The sequence below is a fragment of the Peromyscus eremicus genome, chromosome 4 (genome assembly GCF_949786415.1).
Source record: "Peromyscus eremicus chromosome 4, PerEre_H2_v1, whole genome shotgun sequence".
In the NCBI taxonomy this organism is placed as follows: domain Eukaryota; kingdom Metazoa; phylum Chordata; class Mammalia; order Rodentia; family Cricetidae; genus Peromyscus; species Peromyscus eremicus.
Window position 1 is genome coordinate 31324478 of NC_081419.1, and position 24108 is coordinate 31348585.

At 41.9% G+C, this 24108-nt stretch overlaps 1 protein-coding gene across 2 annotated transcripts in view; it reads right to left on the bottom strand.

The window, feature by feature from the left end:
- Window positions 1–24108, bottom strand: part of Neb (nebulin) — a 197974-nt gene that overhangs the window by 1390 nt on the left and 172476 nt on the right. Inside the window, exons 128-146 of one of the 2 annotated variants that reach the window (XM_059260462.1) lie at window positions 23944–24054; window positions 23368–23478; window positions 22703–22816; window positions 21378–21482; window positions 20343–20447; window positions 19656–19760; window positions 18909–19001; window positions 17720–17812; window positions 15967–16059; window positions 12658–12750; window positions 11103–11195; window positions 9400–9492; window positions 8999–9091; window positions 8573–8665; window positions 7615–7722; window positions 7106–7289; window positions 6759–6851; window positions 5643–5789; window positions 5125–5231 (exon numbers count right to left, since the gene is read on the bottom strand). In XM_059260462.1, the coding sequence (XP_059116445.1) occupies window positions 5125–5231; window positions 5643–5789; window positions 6759–6851; window positions 7106–7289; window positions 7615–7722; window positions 8573–8665; window positions 8999–9091; window positions 9400–9492; window positions 11103–11195; window positions 12658–12750; window positions 15967–16059; window positions 17720–17812; window positions 18909–19001; window positions 19656–19760; window positions 20343–20447; window positions 21378–21482; window positions 22703–22816; window positions 23368–23478; window positions 23944–24054 (2034 nt within the window). Of the gene's footprint in view, window positions 1–5124; window positions 5232–5642; window positions 5790–6758; window positions 6852–7105; window positions 7290–7614; window positions 7723–8572; window positions 8666–8998; window positions 9092–9399; window positions 9493–11102; window positions 11196–12657; window positions 12751–15422; window positions 15516–15966; window positions 16060–17719; window positions 17813–18908; window positions 19002–19655; window positions 19761–20342; window positions 20448–21377; window positions 21483–22702; window positions 22817–23367; window positions 23479–23943; window positions 24055–24108 lie in introns of both variants that reach the window. The other variant, XM_059260461.1, reaches the window with a different exon arrangement.

A 24108-nucleotide genomic window follows, 5' to 3' on the forward strand; every position in this document is an offset into this window, starting at 1 on the left:
AGTGTTGAAACTGCTCTTTTGGAGGATCTGGGTTCAGTTCCTGGTACCTAAGTAGTGGTTCACAACTGTCTGTAACTCCAGTTCCAAGAGATCCAGTGGCCAGGATGACCTCTGCATTCATGTGCACATAAGTACAGGAGAAACTCTTACATACATACAATAAATCATTAAAGTGTAATGAAGAAAAGAGGCTTGTAAGGATCAGAGGACGTCCCACTAGAGTAAGTCCTGAGTGAATGTATTGTTGACATGACATAGTCATACCAATGACTCCAAGACAAAGCCAGTCCCCACATGGGCTAGGCTGAGACTGATGGCAAAGGTTTCCTCGCGTGTCCTGCCGAGGTTTATGGACAACTGATCAGCTTGTACAAAACAAAATCCACCTCCCGGATGTTACAGCCAGAGACTTCTCAGTGACCACCTACTGACCCTTCAAGCCAGCCTGACGGAGACTATCGGAAGCAATATTTTGGACTGAAGAATAGCACAGGTAAGGGGCTACAGGGGCAAAACGAACGAAGCTTTAATTACTGAAGTGCAAATTAGGACCAAGACAACAGACAGCGAGCAACTCCACCCCCAAGGTTGGTATGAATGGCTTCAATTCTCTAATCAAGAGAAATGGGTAAGCTGAAAGGATTAAGAGACAAAAGACATATTTCTGTGGTCTACCAGAAGCTTTAAAACATAGGTACCACCTTAAAGTAAAATGATGGAAAAGAGTATTTCAACAAATAAGGTAGGAGACAAGCAGGTGGAACTATCCTAGTATCTGACAAAATAGACTTCAAACTTCATTCTAATCAAGGGAACAATTAACCAAGAAGATGTCATATTTCTAAACATAAACTGTGCCAAACTCTGGCACACCCAATTTCATAAAAAGTGTACTTCTAGAATTAAAGACAAGATTAACTCCCAACTCAGTAATAATAGGTGACTTCACTACCCTACTTTCTCCAAGAGACAGGTTATCTGGATAAAAACAAGTCTGAATTGAACGTCCTTATACATCAAATAGGCCTAATATCAACAGAATATTCCAACTGACACTAAAAAAATACACATTCTACCCAGTAGCCCATGGATGGTTCTCTAAAATAGACCACATCTTGAGACCAATCAATTCTTACAAACCAAATTCAATTAAAATTATTTCATTTATCTGACCAAAATGTAATGAAGCTTAAAATCATCAGTAAACTTCTAGTAATTATAAAAATCTAGAACTCATGGAGATTAAATGGCACATTAGTGAAATACACACACACACACACACACACACACACACACACACACACACACATGAACGAGAAGAACACTTCCATATTCCTTCCATGAAACCAGTATCACTGTAATACAAAAACTAGGTAAAGATACAACAATGTAAAACAGCTGGGCGGTGGTGGCGCACGCCTTTAATCCCAGCACTCTGGAGGCAGAGCCAGGTGGATCTCTGTGAGTTCGAGGCCAGCCTAGACTACCAAGTGAGTTCCAGGAAAGGCACAAAGCTACACAGAGAAACCCTGATAGAGTATGGAGGCAGACATCTTTAATACAATACCTACAAGTATTGGCACATATCAAAAAGATGACCATGATCAAGTTGACTTATCTCAGAGATGCAGGGATAATTCAATATATGTAAGTCAATAAATATAATAAGTCACATGAATGGACTTTAAGACAAAAATCACATGCTTATTTTAATAGATATAGAAAGTCTTTTTGACAAAATTCAGTGTTGGTTGGGGAGGGGCACATGCCTTTAATCCCAGCACTCAGGAGGCAGAGGCAGAAGGATCTCTGTGAGTTTGAGGCCAGCCTGGTCTACAGATTGAGTTACAAGGACAGCCAGGGCTGCTGTTACCCAGAGAAACCCTGTCTCCAAAAAAAAAAAAAAAAAAAAAAAAAAAAAAAAAAAAATCCAACATGTCTTCCCAATAAAAGCTTTAGGGAGTGTGACTGGAGGCAATATACCTCAAAAAGGCTGTAGTTGGCAAATCCGGCTTTGAAGCACTAGCTACAGTTGTAAGATGAGAAGGAAATTAGAGGATGCAAGTTGGAAAAGGAGTCAATGTTTATTTGCAGATACTATATTTTGATCCCAAAAATTCTACCAGAAAACCTCTAGAAATGATCAACACTTTTAGCAAAGTGCCAGGATACACAATCAACTCAGAAACCTCGGTAGCCAACAGCAGCAAGCAGGTTAAGAAAGAGATCACAGAAGTATTCCTATTCACAATAGCCTCAAAAAATATCTTGGTGTAAACCTAGCCAAGGGGGTGAAAAACCTCTACTATACAAACTTGAATCACTGAAGAAAGAGATTGAAGAAGACACTAGTGCTGTCGGATGTTCTGTATGGCAAATGTGTTGCTGATTGGTCATTGGCTAGGCAGGAAGTATAGGCGGGACAAGGAGGAGAATAAAGCTGGGAAGTGGAAGGCTGAGTCAGAGAGACACACTGCCAGCTGCCACGATGACAAACAGCATGTGAAGATGCCGGTAAGCCACGAGCCACGTGGCAAGGTATAGATGAATAGAAATGGATTAATTTAAGCTGTAAGAACAGTTAGCAAGAACCCTGCCACGGCCATACAGTTTGTAACCAATATAAGTCTCTGTGTTTACTTGGTCGGGTCTGAGTGGCTGTGGGACTGGCAGGTGAGAGAGATATTTCCTGACTGTGGGCCAGGCAGGAAAACTCTAGCTACACACTAGAAAATGGAAAGACCTCCCATGTTCATGGATTGGTAAGATTAATACTGTGAAAATGGTTGTCCTACCGAAAGCTGTTTACAGCTTCAATGCAGTCCTAATCAACCCCCCCCCCCGGGGGGGGGGGCGCGGCGGAATCTTAAAATTTCATATGAAACCACGAAAGACCCCCAGATAGCCAAAGCAATCCTGAGCACAAAGAACAAGTTTGGAGGGACTACCATTGGGTTTCAAGATCTATTACAGAGCTATAGTGATAACCATAGAGTGGTACTGGAACAAAAATAGACGTGCGGCTCAATGAAACAAAAAATATCAGACCATGAGTCCACATAACTCCAGCCATTTGATATCTGAACAAAGAACCAAAAACCACATTGGAGAAAACACAACATTTTCAACAAATGAGGCTGGGAAAACTGAATGTCCCCATACAGAAGAATAAAATTAGACCTGTCTCTATCACCCTGCAGAAAAGTAAACTCCAAATGGATCAAAGACCTCAATATGAAACATGAATGTTGAAACTGCTAGAATAAAATGTAGGCAGTGCCCTTCAAAATGTAGATAAAGGAAGGACTTTCCGAGTAAGATCCATTTACCCGGGAGTAAAGGCCAACAATGGACAAGTGGGACTCATCGAACTGCAAAGTTTCTGCGTGGCAAATGAAATGTTCAAGCCCACAGAGTGGAAGAGAATCTTAGTCAGCTATCCATTTTATAGAAGATTAATATCCAGAATACACAGACACTCTGGAAATCTGTGTGGAGAATCCTTAAAATAGATTAAAATAGAAAAAAAAAAAAAGAAAAAAAAAATAGATCTACCATATGAGCCATCTCCACCACTCCCTGGCATGTGCCCAAAGTATCTGATGATCCTGCTCTGCAGATGCTTGCTCATCCACGTTCACTGCTGCTCTACTCAACAATAGCCAGGAACTGCAAATTCCTAAACATTCTTCAGCGGATGAGTGGATAATGAAAATGTACATATACACAGTGGTATACTATTCAGCTAAAAAATCATGAAATTTGCAGGCAAACGAATAGACTACATATTATCCTGAGTAAGGTAACCCACACCCAGAAAGATACATGCCACATGTTCTCTTTTATTTATGGATCCTAGTTCCGTGTGTGTGTGTGTGTGTGTGTGTGTGTGTGTGTGTGTGTGTACACGTACCCTGGAATAACTGCAGAAACCAGGGAAGTGGAGACAAGGGGCTCTAGAGAGGGGAACAGCAGGACACAGGCACTGACTGGGGGAATGGGAAAAATGAGGGGAGGGCTTTAGCTGGGGTGAGGGGAGGTGGGATAAAGAAAACCACAGGGAATCATTTTATGTTTACCTATAATTACATATATAGAATATAATAAATACAATATTACATATATTGTATTTCTTTAATGAAGTGACGTCAGTGGAGAGGTAATGCTATCCCAAAGAGCCATAGACTAATAAAAACTCTAGTACTAGGCATGAAAACCTCCTTTGGAGTTGTTGGTAGAGGAGTCCAAGAAGTCCCCAAAACCATATAGGCTATTCTCATTGCCCTTCATTGCTCTTCATAATTTGAAAGTAAGTGCCTATTGCTAAGACACCACCCACTTCAGACAGGACTTGCGGAAATGCAGCTGGATGTGACCTCCAAGTCTCCTCCTTAAGCACTAGCTCTCAATATCTGAAGGTGCTATGTAAGCTGCCAAAGGAGAAAATCTACACACCTACCCAGCTGTGATGCTTATGAACTACAAAAATGACCAAGATAGCAAGGTATTATTCCTAAAAGGCAATAATACACTTATATCTTGGCCATAACCAATAGCTGTCTACCTGGACTTCAGCCTGCTCAGTGGACAGTAATCATGCCTGGTATTTACACCTAGCCAACTACCCAATGGGACCTAGAGGAGAATCTATTACTGCCACTTTCCTAAACCAGTATAATCTCTTAACTGCATTCTACTTATCCTTATACCTGCAGATGAGTATACCTCTTATCCTGCATCAAAGAAGCTCGAGGACCAGGATGCCTGCTGTAGGATTGTACCTAATATAAAGGTGAGAGAAGTTGCAGCCATGAAACCTCAACAATATGGCTGCCTAAACAAGACTTCAACCACTGGGAGAAATCTTACAAGGCCATACCCCTACATGAAGAGCTATAGGCAATTAATGATAGTGCAGAATCAGTCTGGAAAGAGCCCCCCGTAATTGGTTATCTAATACTAAGTGGTCAGTCCTAAATATATATACATATAAGCAAACTTTTATGACCCAGCAGGATGTATTTATATATTTATATGCATTTATACATGTTATAATCAGAATGAAAAAGAAAACAAAAACAAATACACAAACGTAGTCATTTGTGTCCATTCCTCTTTACTTACTCCGGCTGTGGATGGGTGGGATGGGACAGAAGACAGTGTCGTCTGCTGGGTGGCAACTGAGGATGACCGTTGCTGTGGGAGCTCAGTGGTTTTCACATGTTTGTATGCTGCAAAGAAGAAAGAAACAGCTTGTAAGGGCATGTGGTAGACAGCTCATCTGTGGTTACCAAGCAAGCACTGTTGTATTTTACTCCAATTAATGACTCCTGTGAAGAGAAGAGCTAGTAAAGTTATGAAAATTAAACATGTAGCTTCATGTAACTCCACAATCCTAGTCTTTTCTCAGAAAAGTAATGAACTTTTAAATTTAAGACATTGCTTAGTAAGCATCAGTGAGCTGAGCTCATGGCTGTCAGTCCACAGCATCCACTGTTTTGGTTGGTGTCCTGTTTGTTTGATTGAGACAAAGGCTCTATGTAGCCCAGGTTGCCCCAGGTTTACAATCCCACGCCAGAGCCTCCCAAACGCTGGGATCACTATTGTGCACGGCCACACCCATCTTGACCGTCTCCTTGTACCTGTTGAGGTTGCCGAGAAGAAGGCACCTCCATCACTGTACGTGGAAAGGTGCTGGTCTGCAGAGTGCTCGGACTTCTCCTCACCCCCACTGACACTCAGTGCACTGGCAGATCGAGACTGCTCCCGGCTCCGGCGTTGAGCTTGGGCTGGGAGACAGGCGACAGAGATAAGGTTTCTACAGCAGTGATGCCTCCATCATGCTGTTTGTTTTTGTCAAACGTAGTTCTGAGTGGTTTTCTATGGCTTACATACGATTCTTTTAGTGTATAGCTGTTCTCCTTTTCAGAGGAGAACTTTGGCCAAAGGCGGCTTAGGCGGCAGAAGGAAGTGTCAGACTCGTGTGTGTCTTTAACTATAGGGCCTTCTCACCACCCCATTCCTCCTGGCTCGCTTCAATGAATAGAGGGCGATCACATTCACATTTCAGTTTCTCCAGAAATGCCTCCCTCACTTCCAGATAGATGGAGGTGTCTTTCCTGTGTCCCACGGTATTGTGAGGACAACCTTAAAACTGTGTGTCAGGGTAGGTCTCTCTTTATCCACAGACTACAGCATAAACCCTTAAAGAACAGCACAGCATACTGTACTTTAAGAAAGCCCAAACAAACAAAAAGTAGGGTCTCCCCATGGAGCCCTGGCTGGCCTGGAACTCAATATGCAGAACAAGTTAGGTTCGAACTCAAACAGATCTGCTTGCCTCTGCCTCCCAATTACTGGGGTTAAAGGAATACACAGCAATGTCTGGCCCAATGGTTTGTCTTCTCCATGAGCAGACAGTATGAATATGTGCCACTACCCTTGTGAATATCCCCCTAACACAAATAGTTCAAAATGTCCCTGATGAACATGTGTTTGTCTATGTATTTTATTATCACCTTTTCTTTAACTTACTAACTTTTCTCTTTAGGAAAATACAGAAATGATAATAATGGCATCTGAAGGAGCCATGAAGTGAGACAGTTTGTCAAAATCTTTTCCTAAACTGAGCATGCTTAATTTGGCCCACCAGTCAGTGAGCAAGCTCCGAAGATGAAAAGGGAAGGGAAGGATCGCTCCTTGACTCTAGTCGACTAGAAGGTGGTGTTTCTGGCACGAATCTCTGGGAGTGTGCATACCATTAATCATGTGCAAACTTCGGGACTGGATGTTGTCTTCTGCTGGGTCGTAGTCAAAAACTGAACCAGGGTTAGTACGCCAGACACGCAGACCTGAAAGGAAAGCCAGCAGTCAGGAAAAAACAAAAAATGCTCTCACACCTGTCTGTGACTTGAGAACCAAGCAGGAGTGTGGCAGTCACAGGAGGGCTAGCTAGGCTTCCTGCTTAGCCTAGGTTCTGGTCTAAGGACAAAGTTGGCAGCCGGTGCCTCTGAGACCTCAGCTTTGCAAACTGGCTAGAGGGGCTTCCTTTCACAGACGTGTCCTTGTCTTCCGTTTGGAACAGCTGTCCCTTTGCTGTGGTTACCTGTAATGGTGTCTTGGTCCTGGTCATTCCGTTTTGGCTCCATTTCTACCACTTTCCTTTGAATACCTCGGTAGTTAATGTCACTGAAGTCCTGTGTGTTTTTCTTTACTCGTTCAGTGATAGGATCTGTCACCACTGGTGTGAAGCAGCCCTTGTGTTTCTCAAAGTCTTCATGATATTTCACCTGAAAGAGGAATTTACTTTATGAAAAGATGATCGTGTGACCGATCTCTGTTTGAACATGTTCCAGCAGGCTGGCCAGCAGGATCATAAAGAATTCTTGTGGCTGGAGGGATGGCTCAGCAGGTAAGAGCATGTGTTGTTCTCTCAGGGGACCTGGGTTCCATTCCCAGCACACATGAGGCAGTTCACAAACAGATGTAACTCCAGTTCCAGGAGATCTGATACCCTCCTTCTGGCCTCTGCAGGCATTGCACACACAGAGTAAACACACAGATGGGCAGGCACATACATATAAAAATATATGCAAAAAACAATTCCCGACTTACTGTTGAGATGTGCCGTTGGGTTTCCCTGACTCGCCTCATCTCTGGTGTATCTAGCACGTAGGCAGCTTTGCCTTGTATTTGTTTCCGGAAGCTATCAGAATAAAGAACCTGTGGAGGAGAGACCATGCGTGAGCACAGGGCATGGCTTTCTTCTAATTCAAAGACGTCAACAGACTTGAATGGAAGGGACTGGTGAGGGAAGTCTGAGTCAACAGACGGTGGCCAGACATTGGACCTGCACTTTACCAGGTCAGAACAAGGACAGGCAAGCCTTACATCAGAAGTCACAAGACTTGTTTTGACTTTGAAAATGAAACATTTTCATTTTCAAAGGAGAAGGGGCACAGGGTAAGTCTGAAAAAGAGGAAGAAAGTGGCCTCTTGAATTGACTAGGAATTGCAATACCAGTGCCAGAATAGTAGATGGTATTTTGCATTAACTCTGATACTGACTGGACTTTGAAAGATCTGGCCTTTGAAGCATGTAACCATTAGGTAGTGTCCAGATTACATAAACCGATATGCCCAACCAAAATCAGAGTCTTCCAGACACAAAATGCAAGAAGATCAAAGTGAAGATAGTAATTTCTGGGTATTACCCATTTAATAAAATACCTTAGAAATAACAGCAGGAGGTAGAAGATGTTAGGGGTCAATTTGTTATAGCTGGTTATGAAAAACTACCTTAGAGTCAAGTGTAAGAGGAGGAAAACCAGAGGCAATCACTGTCTGTTTAGTATGATCATTTGGAATGGAAAAACACGGCTGTGTTAATTTCAGTGTAAATTTTCAGTGAAAGAGGTGCACATGTTTATGATGTTAAAACATTTTCCAAAATGTTGCATTATCTGTCATTTTCAATTTTAGTGTCATTTCCAGTTGAATAACAAAGGCCTGTATTCAGGGTGTTAAAATGTTAATTCCAACTTGTCCCACTGCTCTGTTTAGTGGGGAAATACCGAGCTAATGTTTTCTTGGTTGCGCTTAGCTCTCTCCATCTCTGGAGTGACAGGGGTTGGAGTTGCTTTTCTCATATTCTCTTTGTACAGTACCTGGAGGAGCCAAGAGAGTATCCCGACATCAGAGAGCAAAAGGAAAAACGGTTTTGAAAAGTCATCCATTTAGCTGGTGTTATGGCTCAATAACGTCACACAGTGTGAGAAACACCTCAGGAGGAGAAAGCCATTAACATGTTACAGTAGAAAGCAAGAGATAAAAGGCTTGAACTCAGTGTCAACTAGCAAGGTTGGAGTGTTGGATTTAAGTGGCCAAGGAAGAATTTTAAAAGGTGTCAAGTCTCGGAAACACTGTGAGAAGAATTAGTGGTATTGCCATGATGGTCAGGCTTGTTAGAGTTTTAATGGCTTATTTTTCCCCTCAAATACCGAGCTAAAGTTTTCTTGATTGCGTTTGACTCTCTCCATCTCAGGAGTAAAGGGTGTGGGGGTTGCTTTCCCCATGTTCTCTTTGTATAGCACCTGTGAGAAACAAAGTTGTACCTGAAAGTCACTCACTAGGCAATATTCACTATTAAACATAAATCCAGGTGGGGAGGGGAGCGAAACATTAGGTGTAACCTGTTGCTATTAGTGAGAATAGCTCTCCAGAAAAAAAAAAAAAAAAAGCAAAAATAGTTAATGGCAATGATAAATGTGTGTGATGTTTAAAGGAGATAAAGCGTAACTGGCCCTTCATTTGATTTTAACCTTGGATGGGATTAGGAGCAGGTCAAATTGCAAGAGTTACTTTGTAAAATTAGAAGCGTTTTCATTCCTCAAGACAGTACCGAGCTAATGTTCTCTTGATTGCGTTTGACCCTCTGCATCTCCGGTGTGACAGGGGTTGGGGTGGCTTTCCCCACGTTTTCTTTGTACAAAACCTACAGGAGTCCAGTGGATCCAAAAAATCCAAAGGGAGACACAACAACAACAAAAGATTACAATCACCAGAAGAAGCAACGGAAGGCTACAGTAACTTTCCATCAGGCCCTGGGCACCAAGTCATTTAGGCCCTGAGGTTAGATTAGCAGTCTGTGTTTGCAAGGGAGAAGGTGACTGCAATTAGAGCAAGACACACGTTTCTATGGTACAAGCTTGCCCTGAACTTGCAGATTCCAAGTGAGAACTGTGATGTTCCAGAAAGGACGCAGCCCTACCATCATTTGACCTAGTATGTGACTGTCAGTCCCGATACATCATCTAATTGGGAGTTATCATGAGGACCTGTATTACAGAGGTTGAAGTGGCCCCAATACCACAGCTGTTTAATGGGTCTTTTTGTAGCACAGGCTTTCATACAGAGTAAAATTGTAGACCCCGGGCAAGTGTTTCTCTTACTCTTTCATCTTTGTAGTTTGCTTATTTAATTCATTAAATATTTCACACTTGTCAGCCATGAGAAATGTTTTCAATAATTACATTACCAGCATGGAAAAGCAACAGACATGAGTCCTGACAAATCCTCAACCTCAGTGTCTTCCCTGGTGTCTTTCTAGGTGACCTGGGAGATTTAGGATACGGCACGTCACTAGGGAGGGATTCTCTTCTAGCAGTTCTCCACGCCTGTGAATAGCTGGTCAGTATCAGCTGAGAACTTATTAGAAATGCCTGTTCTTGACTCCATATGGACAAAATGAAGGGAGCATGGGTCAGACCCAGAAACGTGGTTTAATCAGCTTCCAGGTGATTCTGATGGAGAAACCTTCAGGTGGTGTAAAATGTTGAACAAGAACTTCTCTACTAAAAACTAATGTCCCCACAAACCTTATACCCCAGTTATGGACAGATTACTACCAGAGAGCACAAGCTTGAAGGAAATAGATCATTATAGTTAGCACTAAAGATCAGAATAAAGACAACAAAGTCCAAATGAAGATCACTAAGACGAAAGCCTTTTCGGTGACACTTTCCTCTCTAGCGACTTATTCAAATGTGAAAAGCACCACTGGATCGAGTTTACATCTTGGAAGAGGATGAGGAGCTACTTCCCCAAGGTCTCTCTGCCCATGTCTATTATCCCAGGGCTGGGGACATAGCTCAGTGTAAGAGCCTGTCTTAGCCTGTGGAAGGCCCTGCGAACTGATCCTCTGTACCACAAAAGATTCAAATCTGGTGGCGTGAACCCCAAACCATCAAAGATTTCAATATTCAATAAATAGCCCCTTTATACCTCCTATTCCACCCATCAAAGTTCCCCCCAAGTTTTTCAAGCACACAAAGAGACTGTGGGTATAGCAGAGAGGAAGTCTGGGGAGAGGTGAGCAGAAGAATATTTTGTAGGAAAATGTGTTACCTTGATATTAGATTTTTAAATGGGATAAAGCAATTTTGTTATGAAGTTAAGGCTAGGAACGAAGGATAAATGTAGTCAAGAAATGGACCAGACTTAAGGTGCCTTTTAAAAGGATTAATAGGAATTATTTTGTCATTAAAGTAGTTTTACAATCACTAAAGAATTAATTATTATTATTATTATTTTTTGTCAGAGTACCGAGCTAATATTTTCTTGATTGTGTTTGACTCTCTCCATCTCTGGAGTGATGGGTAAAGGGGTTCCCTTGCCCATGTTTTCTTTGTATAGCACCTGTACGATGAGAAATTATCAGAGAAAACAATGGTAAATGACATTTCATCGCAAGGCAAGATCAACTTCTTTGGTACACATTAACAGGAGTCAGGAGTTATATGCTGACAAGTTGCCGTGTGCTATTTAAGGACGCGGTTACTGGGCTGGGAAGCTGTGTGTCACAGAAGCAAGGACATGAACTGCTAGCTAGGAAAGGCTATTAGAGTCATCCACACTGTTCTTTTTTCCCTTCATCTTTGTGAGCATGGTACCCCCTAAGCAAATGCGGGGATTTGAGATGGTTAGAACTTGTTTTTGTTATCCACAAAACTAAAATATTTACTTTCTTTTTGTTAAAAAAATGTTTAAAAGTATCAGGTGAAGTAAAAAAGTTAAACAAACAGATGGGAAAGAAAATCCTTTTACAAAGATACGTCAGAAGCAAAGGAAGGGAAGAGCGCTTAATGATGAGCTTGGTTCTGGAGTTAAGTGGATCTCCCTGCCCCCCTGCTTCTTTCCAAAATACCGAGCTAAGGTTCTCTTGATTCTGTTTCACTCGCTCCATCTCGGGAGTGATGGGGATTGGAGTTCCTGTCCCCAGGTTTTCTTTGTATAACACCTGTATGATAAGAGGCATGCAGAACAAAAGGTCATCAGTCACTTTCCCTCCCTGGTGGAGCAGCTGGCTGTGGGAGGGCAAAGAGGAAGAGGAGTTAGGGATGCCAAAAGCTTCAACCTGGAAGAGGAAGGGATTGCAGGAAGGAGCTTCGGAGATGAAGACATTCAAGGGGTTCTGTTATTTTTGTTGTTTGAGCTCACTTCTGCAGCACAAGCAATAAAGAGTACCACGAAAGGGAGAAATTAGTTGTCATCATTAGGAGAGAAAAATGGGAGGTAGAAACCAAACCAAGAAAGTTATTTCCATAAATCATGTAAAGGATGTTTGAGTTTTAGAAGTACCGTCTATGGGAAGATTCATGCACACTTTTATTGACTTTCCAATGAAGCCAACATATTTAATTTTTAGTCTGGGTGAACATATTGGGAATAATTATGTTTAAGGTAACTAGAGTAATGATAAGATGCTAAAAAGGGAACTTGGGAAGGACTATGCAGGCACCAGGAGAGGGTGAGGTTAGGATAGGAAATGAGCTGGAGGCCAGATCTTCACAGAATGGTGCTTTTGAAGCTGTGTGTTCACGTCACATTTGCCAAAGCAAGGTAAACACGGATGCTGAGACATCAAGGGTGTTATTTTTTTTTTTTAAAGCTGGAATACTTTTAATGATCAGGTTAATGTTTAACCAAGGAAACTGGCTCAGGGGAAACGGCAGGATTAAGTTGGATACAAAACAGGTCATGTTTTAGAAACTGGGATGAGTTAATTAGATTTTTTAAATTCTAGTCATTAATCTTTTAAAAAGCATTTTAAAAATAGTTAAGGGGATTTTTTTTGTTGTTGTTTTTTGTTTTTAAATACCGAACTAAAGTTTTCTTGATTGTGTTTGACTCGCTCCATCTCTGGAGTGATGGGAATTGGAATCCCTTTCCCAAGGTTCTCTTTGTACAACACCTGTAGGACACAAGAAAGCATGGGGGGTGGGGAGGGGACACAAGCAGTCAGACTATGAGATATGACATCCAGCAGGAAAGACCACGCCCACTGCCCAGGTGCTGTGTGATGCCTACAGCTCATCTGTTCAACTCTCTACTCTAACCCACAGGATTGGGGAAAAATACAGTTCTATGAGAACATAGAAATGCTCACTACGCAAAAGAGACAAATGTTGACCGAGTCAGCCAACAGTTCTTTGTTTCTACATAAAACATTTGTCTTAGCACATAATAGGCATTTACAACTACAGCCTGAATCTCTGACTAAACTGGTCTTTGTTAAGGTTAGAGAAATAATCAAACCCAAAAGTCCACATTTAATATACAATCTTTCCCATAGTATCTAAAAGGCCTGGGTACCAATGGACAATGTTGTCTAATATAACCAATAAAAATTAACACAAATCATACTTTAACAAAGAAAAAGTTGTCCAGGGCCATTAGAATTATTAGTTTCAAACAGATATACATAGTAATACACTGTAATATAGAAATAACTAAAATATCATTTTGAAAAGTGATATCTTTCCCCAAAAAGGAGTAATGAACTCATAGGAAAAACAGTAAGTGAAACACCCCCAAAGACATATCAGCACACAATGAAAACTTACTGGAATTGAGAAGTTGTTAGTGAGCAGTAATTAGGAACAAAACAGATTGGAATCAGAGGAACTTACTGACCTAACTGTGTGAAAGGGGAATTGTTTCACAGAAAATCAAACTGCTAGGAAGGACTTGAACCACATTCAGATCAACCCTCCTCCCCCAAAGTGGGCACAGTTAAATTTTCAGAGGATATGTGAATCTCCCTCCATTTCAGGCCCAGAAGTTCCTTACACGGAAGGATCACAGATTATTTATTATTGTAGTTTTTCAGGAATATCAGTTAATAAAACAATAATGTAAATACATGTTCTGATTTAATTGGCATGTTTTTCCTTAGCACTAGGGAGGCTGAGGCAGGAGGGTGGCACATTTAAAGCCACCCTGGACTACATAGTAAGATCCTGTTCTAAAAAATAAAATTGGAAAGCATAAATTTCTAGTCATAAAATGGCTCATTCAGGACAACCATCAAAGTAGGCTTTTGGTCCAATGCGGAGCGTTTATCTTTGCTGTTTACCCAGGTGAGGCCTGTGGTAAGGACACCACTTTTTCCAAGCAAAGGTGCTGTTACCACACACAGCCTTGGGTCAGTGTCTTTTCTTGTTGCATGAACCCAGAACCATGAGATTGAAAGATTTCCACGTAAATACAAGCTCCCAGGTTTGCGTTGTTCGGAAATCAGTCAGTTTTGAAAGTACCAGTACTAACGACGCGGGAAAGGAGAGGAACTAACACTAAGCCTTAAGCGGGAGCCCAAGTGGTAGAGCACTTGCCTGGTCTGGGCTAGGCCACGAGTCCAATCCCAACACCGCATACAGACGCTAAGTTAATAGAGATGTACCTATACATCTAACGTAAAGACGTTTTATAGGGGGATTTCAGAAAGTACAGAGCATTGAGATTAAACGGTAAGTAAAATATCCAGGACAGAGGGATTCAGTTGGTAAGTTTGTTTTTCAAGGAATTTGTTAAATTATTATAAAGGGATAACTAGTAAGAATTTTGTTTTATCGAAATTATTCTTTTTAATACGGAGTTAAAGGAACTTTCTCGCAAATACCGAGCTAAAGTTTTCTTGATTGCGCTTGACTCTCTCCATCTCAGGAGTGACAGGCAGGGGGGTCCCCTTGCTCAGGTTCTCTTTGTACAATATCTGCGTGCACAGAACCAACAATCACATCAGCCTGTAGGTAGATTTGAACTTAAATCTCCAAGAGTACTTGTTCTTTCAGAGACGCAAAGTAAAACTAAGAAACGGAGCAACCGTGGAGCACACCACATAATGGCTGGTCCCTCCGTGACATCGATGCACACCCAGGCTTGCTTCACTTGCACATACCTTCTCAAATACACAGGATTCGACTTTATCAGACAGTGTTTAGCTAATTAAAGTTACTATCTATAATGAGGTAGAGACAGCACTGAATCAGAAAAACAGAGGGCTTGGGGAGATGAATAAATATCCATAAACACTAAGACGGCATACATTATCAACTTAGCAGTGATCCTGAATACATCCCTCAAAGGGAAGTTCACGTGCATCACAAGCACAACTCGCTGACGAAAGTAAATTTGTATTTCTGAGTTACTGTGAATTGGTCTATTGTTTTCAAGTGAAGATGTTTAAGAATCACGACCATTAAGGAAAAGCTACCAAAAAAAAAAAAATTTAAGCCACAATAAATACAGTTCTGATTAGTGCTGTCCTTTGGGGGTTGGGGATGTTAGATTTTATTTTTGACCCGTACCACACTAGTTAGAACCAGAGGAAGGAAACTGAGAATTTAAGGTTTTGAAGGAAAGTGATGCATAGCTGTGTTTTTTTTTTTTTTTTTTTAAAAAAAAAGTTAAAATTTCACACCAGTATTAAAAGTTACATTAGATTTGGGTTGAAATCTTAAGTAATATTGGCATCATTCTTTCATTGTATGAATTTAGTAATTTTACATTTGTGTGTTAAAGACATCAACGTGACCGTTATTTTTAATAAGAATTAGGGTTGGGATGTTTGCCCCTGAGAAATACCGAGCTAAAGTTCTCTTGATTGCGTTTGACTCTCTCCATCTCTGGAGTGACAGCTGTAGGGGTTCCTTTCCCCAAACTTTCTTTGTACAAAACCTGTGAGATACAAGAAAGTACCCAGAAGACATTCAAAACAAGCCAGAGACGCGGAAGGAGGGGTTGTGGGGGTTGGGGGTGGGCAGGGAGATTTTAGACAGCGGTGTTTAGTCAGGGCAATGCTTTCGCACGTTGCAATTTTAAAGATGAACTGTACGTCTTAGAACAGAAAGATAGAGTAGGAAGCACTGGGTTCTGGGGTGCCAGCACCCCGAGGAAGCTTGTTAATGCCGCTGACTGTATTTCAGATCGAACTCACACCAGTCAGTTGCTGAACATGTTAAGGAGTACCGAGAAGAGCGGCCATTCTGGAGAAGGTCAGGTGGCTTTCACGGGAGGGTGATACGCAAGCACACAGGGTCGTTAAATGTTACTGTGAAAAGTAGACTGCTAGGTTACTCTGGTAGTCTTTTTACGGGAAGAATTGCTTATTTCGTATATCTGTAAATACCGAGCTAAAGTTCTCTTGATTGCGTTTGACTCTCTCAATCTCTGGGGTGGCAGTGGTTGGAATGCCTGTTCCCAAGTTCTCTTTGTACATAACCTGCAGAATAATTAGAATACCCAGAAAGCAAAGTGACCACAAACGCTTTAGATGACAGCGACTTGAGGGTGTTTTGGTGAGTGTCCACAGAGACAAGCTACCTTTGCAACATGCACTCGGGGACAAAGCAAGACAAAGTCCATAAACATTTGCAGAAATTTTGTTATCTTGAAAACTGGATCCTAAATTTTGCATTTTCCACAGTCAATACTTAGTATATTCTTGAAATGCATTAAATTATGACAACAAATTTAATTAACGAGAAACATTTTTGACTAGCATATGCAAAGCCTTGGGTTTAGTTGCCAGTAACCAGCCCCTCAAAAAACAAAATACAAAAATACAAAAAAACAAAAACAAAAACAAAAACAAAAACAAAAAACCAACTCCAAACTAACCATTTCATTGTATCCAGGCTTAATATCCTGTGCATACTAGGTCTACATACCTGTGCTCAAAGCACATGTTGTCTGTTTTATAATTTTCTAACCATGTGGCGTTCTAATCCCTCCTCCTTCAGAGTCATTGAGAACTTTATGTATTTCTTACTGTTTTACCAAATATATATATATATATATATATATATATATATATATATATATATAAAATTTTGATAGGCTCTTTTGCTACTTAGCCCTGACTGGTGTGAAACTCCCAGGATCCCTCCTGCTTCAGCCTCCTGAGTGCTGGGATTACAGGCATGCATACACTTCCAGCTTTAAGGAAACCTTAGGTGATCCCTAGCTGGATACTTGATATGAGCAGGCATAATTTGTATTTCAGGAACAGCATCTTTCTCTGAAATTTTTGCCATGATTTTGGGATCAAGTAAGCTAGTGCTTGTTGGTTGGTCTTTTTTCACTGTGTTTATTTATGTTTTATTTGTTGCATTGATATTGAACTCAGGGCCTCATGTATGATAGGCAAGTGTTCCACCACTGAGCTATGTCCTCAGTCTCTGCACTAATCTATGGGTTTTTTGTTTGTTTGTTTTTTTACGAGCACTATCAAAGGACTGTAAAATTTAACCAAAAGAGTAAGGGATCCCCACTTTCTAATTCTTCTTTTTTTTAAAAAAAAAAAAGATTTATTATGTATATAGTGTTCTGCCTGCATGCCAGAAGGGGGCGTCAGATCTCATTACAGATGGTTGGGAGCCACCGTGTGGTTCTTGGGAATTGAACTCAGGTCCTCTGCAAGAACAGCCAGTGCTCTTAACCACTGAGCCATCTCTCCAGCCCCCCACTTTCTAATTCTTATCTCCTTTTCTCTTAGTAAGTTGCAGCCTAAGCTCAGCGTGGTGGTGCACGCGTGAATCCCATCACATGGAGGCAGAGGCAGGTGGACCACCAGAACAGAACAAAACTACAGAAAGACAAGAAGTTACAACCCAAAGCATCACAGAACCCCTGGGCTTGTTTTCTTTTCAGGTTAGTGGACATAAAATAAAGTTTACAATACAGCGAAGATATAAGGAGTAATAGGGAATGAGCTGCAACTGAGGTCTCTTGGTTACTTCTGTGATCTGAGGGGGACTAGGGAGGAGGCACAGCATCCCTAAGCATGAGAGGCCTTTGGCAGAAGGAAGGGATGGATGGAACTAGGGTACCAGTTGAGGGGTGGCCCATCACACAAATGCATGCTGAGTAAGAGTCCGTACCGAGCTAATGTGTTTCTGGGTCTCCTTGACACGCTTCACTTCCGGCAGGTCAGGGATCGGAGTTCCTTGACCAATTGCTTCTTTATACTTGACCTATATGGAAAGGGAGACACAAGGGTATACGTGCATGCTGAAATCGTCCCACCGATTAGTAGTCCTGTATTTTTCAGGGGGTTGGAGATTGTGCATGTTTACTACACTTTCTACTACCCAGCTCTCCTTTAGTCATATTTGTATTGTCTTGAGACAAGGCCTCACTCTGTAGACCAGGTTCACCTCAGACTCACCGAGATCTACCTTCTTCTGCCTCCTGAGTGGTAGTGTAGAGGTGTGTGCCATCATACCCAGATTGCCTTTTTCTTAGTTAAATGCTTGCCATGCACTGTGGCTTTCTGTTTTTGCAGTTTTGAGGCAGGACGGCAAACAAGCATGGGTCTCTTTCCCTCTTTTCCAAGTTCACAGATATAAAATTCATTATACTGTACCCCTTGCAACCTTAGCAGATGGCATTTTTACTTCTTATGTGGAACATTTGAACTTTTTACAGAGGAAGTACAGCAAGCTCTTTTGTTTGTCTGCATGGCCAGCATTGCTCCTCTTGCTCTTTGGGGTCATCACTAAGAAAACAAGGGCTCCCTGAACACAAAAACTGCATACTAAAATCTGGCAATGTGGACAGCCAGGGAGGATGGGTAACACGCACTTTGGAATGGACTGAATGAAGGGATGATTTGTGCCCCAGGTAGGATGAGACGGGAAGCCACGAAAGTTGTTATATCAGAAAGGATAATTTTTCTGGGTTTTTCCACTTAACATTTTGGGACCAAGATTGCTTGAGAGGCAACTGAAATCAAAGAATGCAAAAGCAGGAAGAGGCCTCCTGACCGCCAGCATCTTCACACCCAGCAGTCCATTTGATTAGGACATATGTAGCCACACATGTGTCTCCAGAAAGGTTCATTCTTTGATGCTGATATGTCCTATTTTCTCCTAAGCCTCTGCTTTCCACATCTACCCTCATTCTCCTGAGAACCTCCACCAGCACACAGCATGTGATAACAGCAGTGTCCGGACACCTGCTTTTAGGTCGGATGCTGTTTCCGGTGACAGCTTTAGAGTGTGACTCAGAAGTTACAGATTTATCGAAGTCAGGTTGCGAATAGGACAAGTGACTCTGACGTGTCCTTACCGAGCTGATGTGGTCCTGCGTTTGCTTCACTCTTAGCATCTCAGGGGTCTTTCCAATTGCTGTTCCCGGGGAGACATCCTCTTTATACAGAACCTGGGCATGCAGAATCAGGAGAGTGTTACACAGGAAGAAGGAAAGCTGGGCAGTGCCTGGTGAAAGACTAGCCCCCATGGCTTCTGTGAAAACAAAGACTCTCCACAGTGTCTCCAGGCAAGAGCTGAAGTATCGCATTTGAAGTCCTCCTGTCAGAATCAATACCCAGAACCATATAGGCAAGGCCAGCCGCCTGCCAGCTGGAGAGTTCTCTTTAGAGTACCACAGTATATTAATACAGGATGAGAAAAAAAACAAACAAACAGAAAACGTTGATGGAAAACCACAGAACTCATTAAAGAAATGCAAAGTCAGTCAGTCAGTCAGTTATTTTGTAGAGGGCTAATAAGAGAAAATCACATCACAAAGAAATCCACCTTCTGGGAACAAGACAACACATGTTACTGTCTGAGTTACTATTGGAGATTAAAAAACTACAAAGAGAAGAGTTATTTTGTTAGATTTAAGTTATTTCAAATGTTCTCAGGAGTGATGATTTGGGACCACAGTTTGGGGCATTTTTCCAAGGACCCACTAGCGTCAACTGGGCAAGTTAGAGGTTAATTGCCTGTGTGAGCGTGGGGCCTATGTACCTTCTTAAAGAGCACGGCACTGTTAGGTTAGCATAAGACGGGGAGTAAATAGGAAATGTACCGAGCTGAAATTCTTTTGGTTTTCTTTGACACGCAGTATTTCTGGCGTGTCTTGAACAACTGTAATTTTCCCTTTACTGTTTTTAAGGTCACACTGGTATTGGAGCTATGAAGAAAGAGTAAATATCCTGTTAAGATTCCAACATTGTCTGACACATTTTATAATTGTTTTACATTGTGGATAGGAAGTTAAAATTTTACATGGCACAATAATCACAATGTAATAGCCCAAAGTCAATTCCTTACTAAGAATTTAGGAGAGAAACTAATTTTAGTGATGGGGTGTTGCGGGAGATTTGTCGGGGATTGAACCCAGAGTCTCACACCACAGGAAGCATGTGTTTTAATACCAAGCTACGTGTACTCCCAGACATAGAGCTAATTTTTGAAAACCTAAAATGTACAAAAAAATTTTAAGGTATTTCTTGCTTAGATTTAGTTGGAGGAGGACATATCACCAGTAAAAAAAAAAAAAAAAAAGATGGTAACAGTTTGTATTCAGTGACGAGATGCCACCTATTGAGCGGGTGAGACTTTCATGTTCATTTGGGATTAAAATGCAGGGTGAGCCCAGAGAAGATTCCCGTGTGCTCCTCTGCCCTCATGGGATGCCAAGTGTGTGTCCTCAAAGCCACCTCCCTTAGCCTGCTGTCCCCCCACCGGTGGGCTGGGCCTTCACGGAACTTACAAGGCTGAAATTCTTCTGGTTCTCACGGACTCTTTGCATCTCTGGAGTGTCCAGGACAGTCTCATAGTACGACATGGACTTCTCTGCATCCTCCTTGTACTTTTTCTGGGAAAAGGTTCCAAGAAACAGGGAGCATGAGCCCTATGGTGACATAGGCTGCTAACTTAAAACGTTCCTTCCACTTCAGCACAGGGAAGGGTCTTTGCATCCTGCCCATGCAGGCACATCCTGATCATCACCGAACAGTACTAACACATGAAGAAATCCTGTTTGTTTGTTTATTTATTTATTTAGGTTTTTCGAGACAGGGTTTCTCTGTGTAGCTTTGCGCCTTTCCTGGAACTCACTCTGCAGCCCAGGCTGGCCTCGAACTCACAGAGATCTGCCTGGCTCTGCCTCCCGAGTGTATTTTGTTTTTATATTTGTTTAATTTGGTTTCTGAGACAGGATCTTGGATGACAGCCTATGCTAGCCTCCCACGCCGTCCTCCCCAAGTGCTGAGAAGACAAGGACTTGCCCCCATAGACAGCTTTCCTCCTTTTTCTCACAGGATTTGCAGGACCCAGAAGCTAACCAGCCTGGATGCTCCAGGTTGTATGGTTCACGTTGATGACTCAGTCTCAGCCACAGGTGGGTGGTCTACTTTGTGTCTTCCACATGTACTCACACACCTTAAGCCCACCTTAGAGCAGATGCTAAAATAGTCATTAATTGTGAGCTGTACCTCGGAAGTGCTCTTGAATGCTCAGAACATCCCTCCTGACCATTTGATTTTTTTTTTCTTCCAGTGTTTTGGCTAGATCCCAAGGTGTCACACTTGACTACTGAGGTGCCCACACTCCAACCCTTCTTACAATCTGTCTTTAAATCCGATTCAGAAACCTCAATTCTGACTCAAATCTGCACTGTCAAGGAAGGCCCTCTGTTCTGGCGTTGGGGGTGGGGTAAGGGGAAGGGAGAACAGCAGGAAACTGTGGTCTGAGAAAGCAATTCATTAGGAATTAACAGGAAAACCTTGCCCTAAAGCAATCTTACCTGGCTGGAAAGGTTCTTGACCTGCTGAGCGTGAATGATCTCTGGGGTATCAACGACAGAAGTGAAATTGGCCTTTTCCATTTCTGCTGATTGCTTGTATTTAATCTGTGAAAGGACGTCCAAACAGTCTGGTGAAGGTTTCCAATATGCAGAGCACTTACAGGCTTGGTTGAATTAAGAGCTGATTATATTTTTTTCTTTCTTCTTTGTTTTTTATCCTGGCATTCAATGACATTTTTTTCCTGTTGTGTTTATAGTTTTTAAAGTTTTAGAATTTTATGTGTATGGGTGCCTTGCCTATGGGTATGTCGCCTGTGCATCACATGCGTGCCTGTGCATCACATGCGTGCCTGTGCATCACATGCGTGCCTGTGCATCACATGCATGTCTGGTGCCTGCAGAGGCCAGGCGAGGATGTTGGAACTCCCGGAACATGAGGTATAGAAGGTAGTGAGCTGCCACGTGGGTGCTAGGAATCTAACCCAGGTCCTCCACAAGAGAAGCCAGTGCTCTTAACCACTGAGCCCTGTTAACCTCCTGCCCATGCTTATAGTTTTATATTAAAGAGTGAGATTCAGAAAGGTCTTGGCTGTTAAAGAGTTGCTATCCATTTAGATGTAGGATGAGTGTGATTATGTAAAGCAGGGGTTGTTTGCATAAGACCTGACACCAGGGAGCCTTACACAACACTGAATGCCTCAAAAGATGTGTTTTAAATTTAGGTCGAGAAGCAGGGGGAAAAGAACTCCCCAAACAATCTAATGAAGATTCTTAGTGCCAAATAAGGAGTGATTTGGCTAAGGAACAAGGATGTCAGAAACTGCCCCAGTTCCATGCAGCAATTTGGTCCCTAGCTTCCGCACTTTGTTTTGAACGTCCCCAGTGGTTGTAGACTCAGGAAGGCAGACAGGAGCAGCCTGGCAGCGGGTCCCTGGGCCTTACATTGCACTTCACCAAGCAGACGCTTAAGGATGCTAGACATTTAATGTCACTGCCAAATGAGTAAAATGACAGAGGGCCAACAAAATATCCTTAGAATCACGACCACCTTTGGAAATATGAGCAGGGATAGAGCTGACCTGGCTGGTGACATCTGTAGCATGCCGGGATACAGCCCTGACCTGGCTAGTGACGTCTGTAGCATGCAGGGATAGAGCTGAACTGGCTGGTGACATCTGTAGCATGCATGGATAGAGCTGACCTGGCTGGCCATGTCTGTAGCATGCATGGATAGAGCACTGACCTGGCTGGCCATGTCTGTAGCATGCAGGGATAGAGTTGACCTGGCTGGCCATGTCTGTAGCATGCATGGATAGAGCACTGACCTGGCTGGCAATGTCTGTAGCATTCTTGGCCCGCATAAAATCTGGAGTCTCATTGGCCATGGCATTCAAGCCTCTTCCTTTAACTTCTAGCTCCAGGTCTCGCTTATATTCTTTCTGTAGAAGAATTGTTTTGAAAAGAAAAAGGTCACCTGTCTTCTCTTAGCAGGTGGTAACAGTACTGCATGAATAAAAATCCACATAAGATGCCCCTTCAGGAGTTACACGTGGTGTCCTTGCCAGCTACCTTCCCAGGGCAGGATGGCATGCTTGTTTATCCTGCTCTATGTATGGTGACATTAAGCAAGGGAAGTCTGTTAACACAGAAAGTAAATTTTAAATCTGGGTTGGTAAATTACTAGGGTTAAATTTAGGTGCACACCATCCCAGTGTGGTATGATGTTTTCATTTAAATGAGCATTGTGAATAAATCAAAACTAAATCAAGTAATATTAGATACTAATTGGTTATGACAACTGCTAGAGACACATACTGTTTTCATATCTACTTATCAGAAATGGACATGCATTTTATTTAGCAGTTAATCATTATTCTGGATATAAAATCTGAAATGCAAAAATGATTTTTTTCTCTCTCTCTTGGTCTACCTTGGGTAGGATGCAGATCCATATTAATTATGTGTGTGCAGTAGTTGGCTATCATCTTACCTCATTGAGGATCTGAGTGGCGTTCTTCGCTCTCAGCATGTCAGGAGTGTCTTCCATTTCAGTGAGGCCTCTCCCACGAATGCTTTCTTCTAGATCTTTCCTATACTCTTTCTATATCACAAGATAAAAGCAACAAAACTGACAAGAAAGCCTGGATTGTTCTCTTAGGCGAAGAACCAAAAAAAAAAAAAAAAACAAACCAAAATAAACTAATGAATAAATAAATAAAACAATTATTCCAAATTTTAACAGTTCCTGGTTGAGTAAGTAAATACATGAGTAAATTCAGGGTGTATGGTTCACAGTGGATGTTAATTATTAAATACAAGACTAGAAATTAATAGAATGCAAAGGTAGGCATGTTTTATTAGGTTGTCTACAGAATACTAAGCTATGCATGTTTTATTAGAGATTCCATTTTAAAAATTATTAGAATTAAAAGGGTCATAGATTAGACAGTAGTACCAAACACGGGACCTCCACCTGAAATCCCGAGTGGACCCGGGCAGGGCACAGTGAGGAGTCATTAGTGTGATTATTGGGTGAAGAGGGAAGGGAAGACCAAGTGGCTACTACCTCGCTTGCTATTTTGGTTGCATGTCTGACATGTAACAAGGCTGGCGTGACCTCCAGGCCTGTCAGGTTTCTGCCTTTAATGGACTCTTCATAATCTTTCCTATATTCTTTCTAATATGAGTGGGAAGGAAAAACAAGAGAGACCATTAGAATCCACATTTCAGT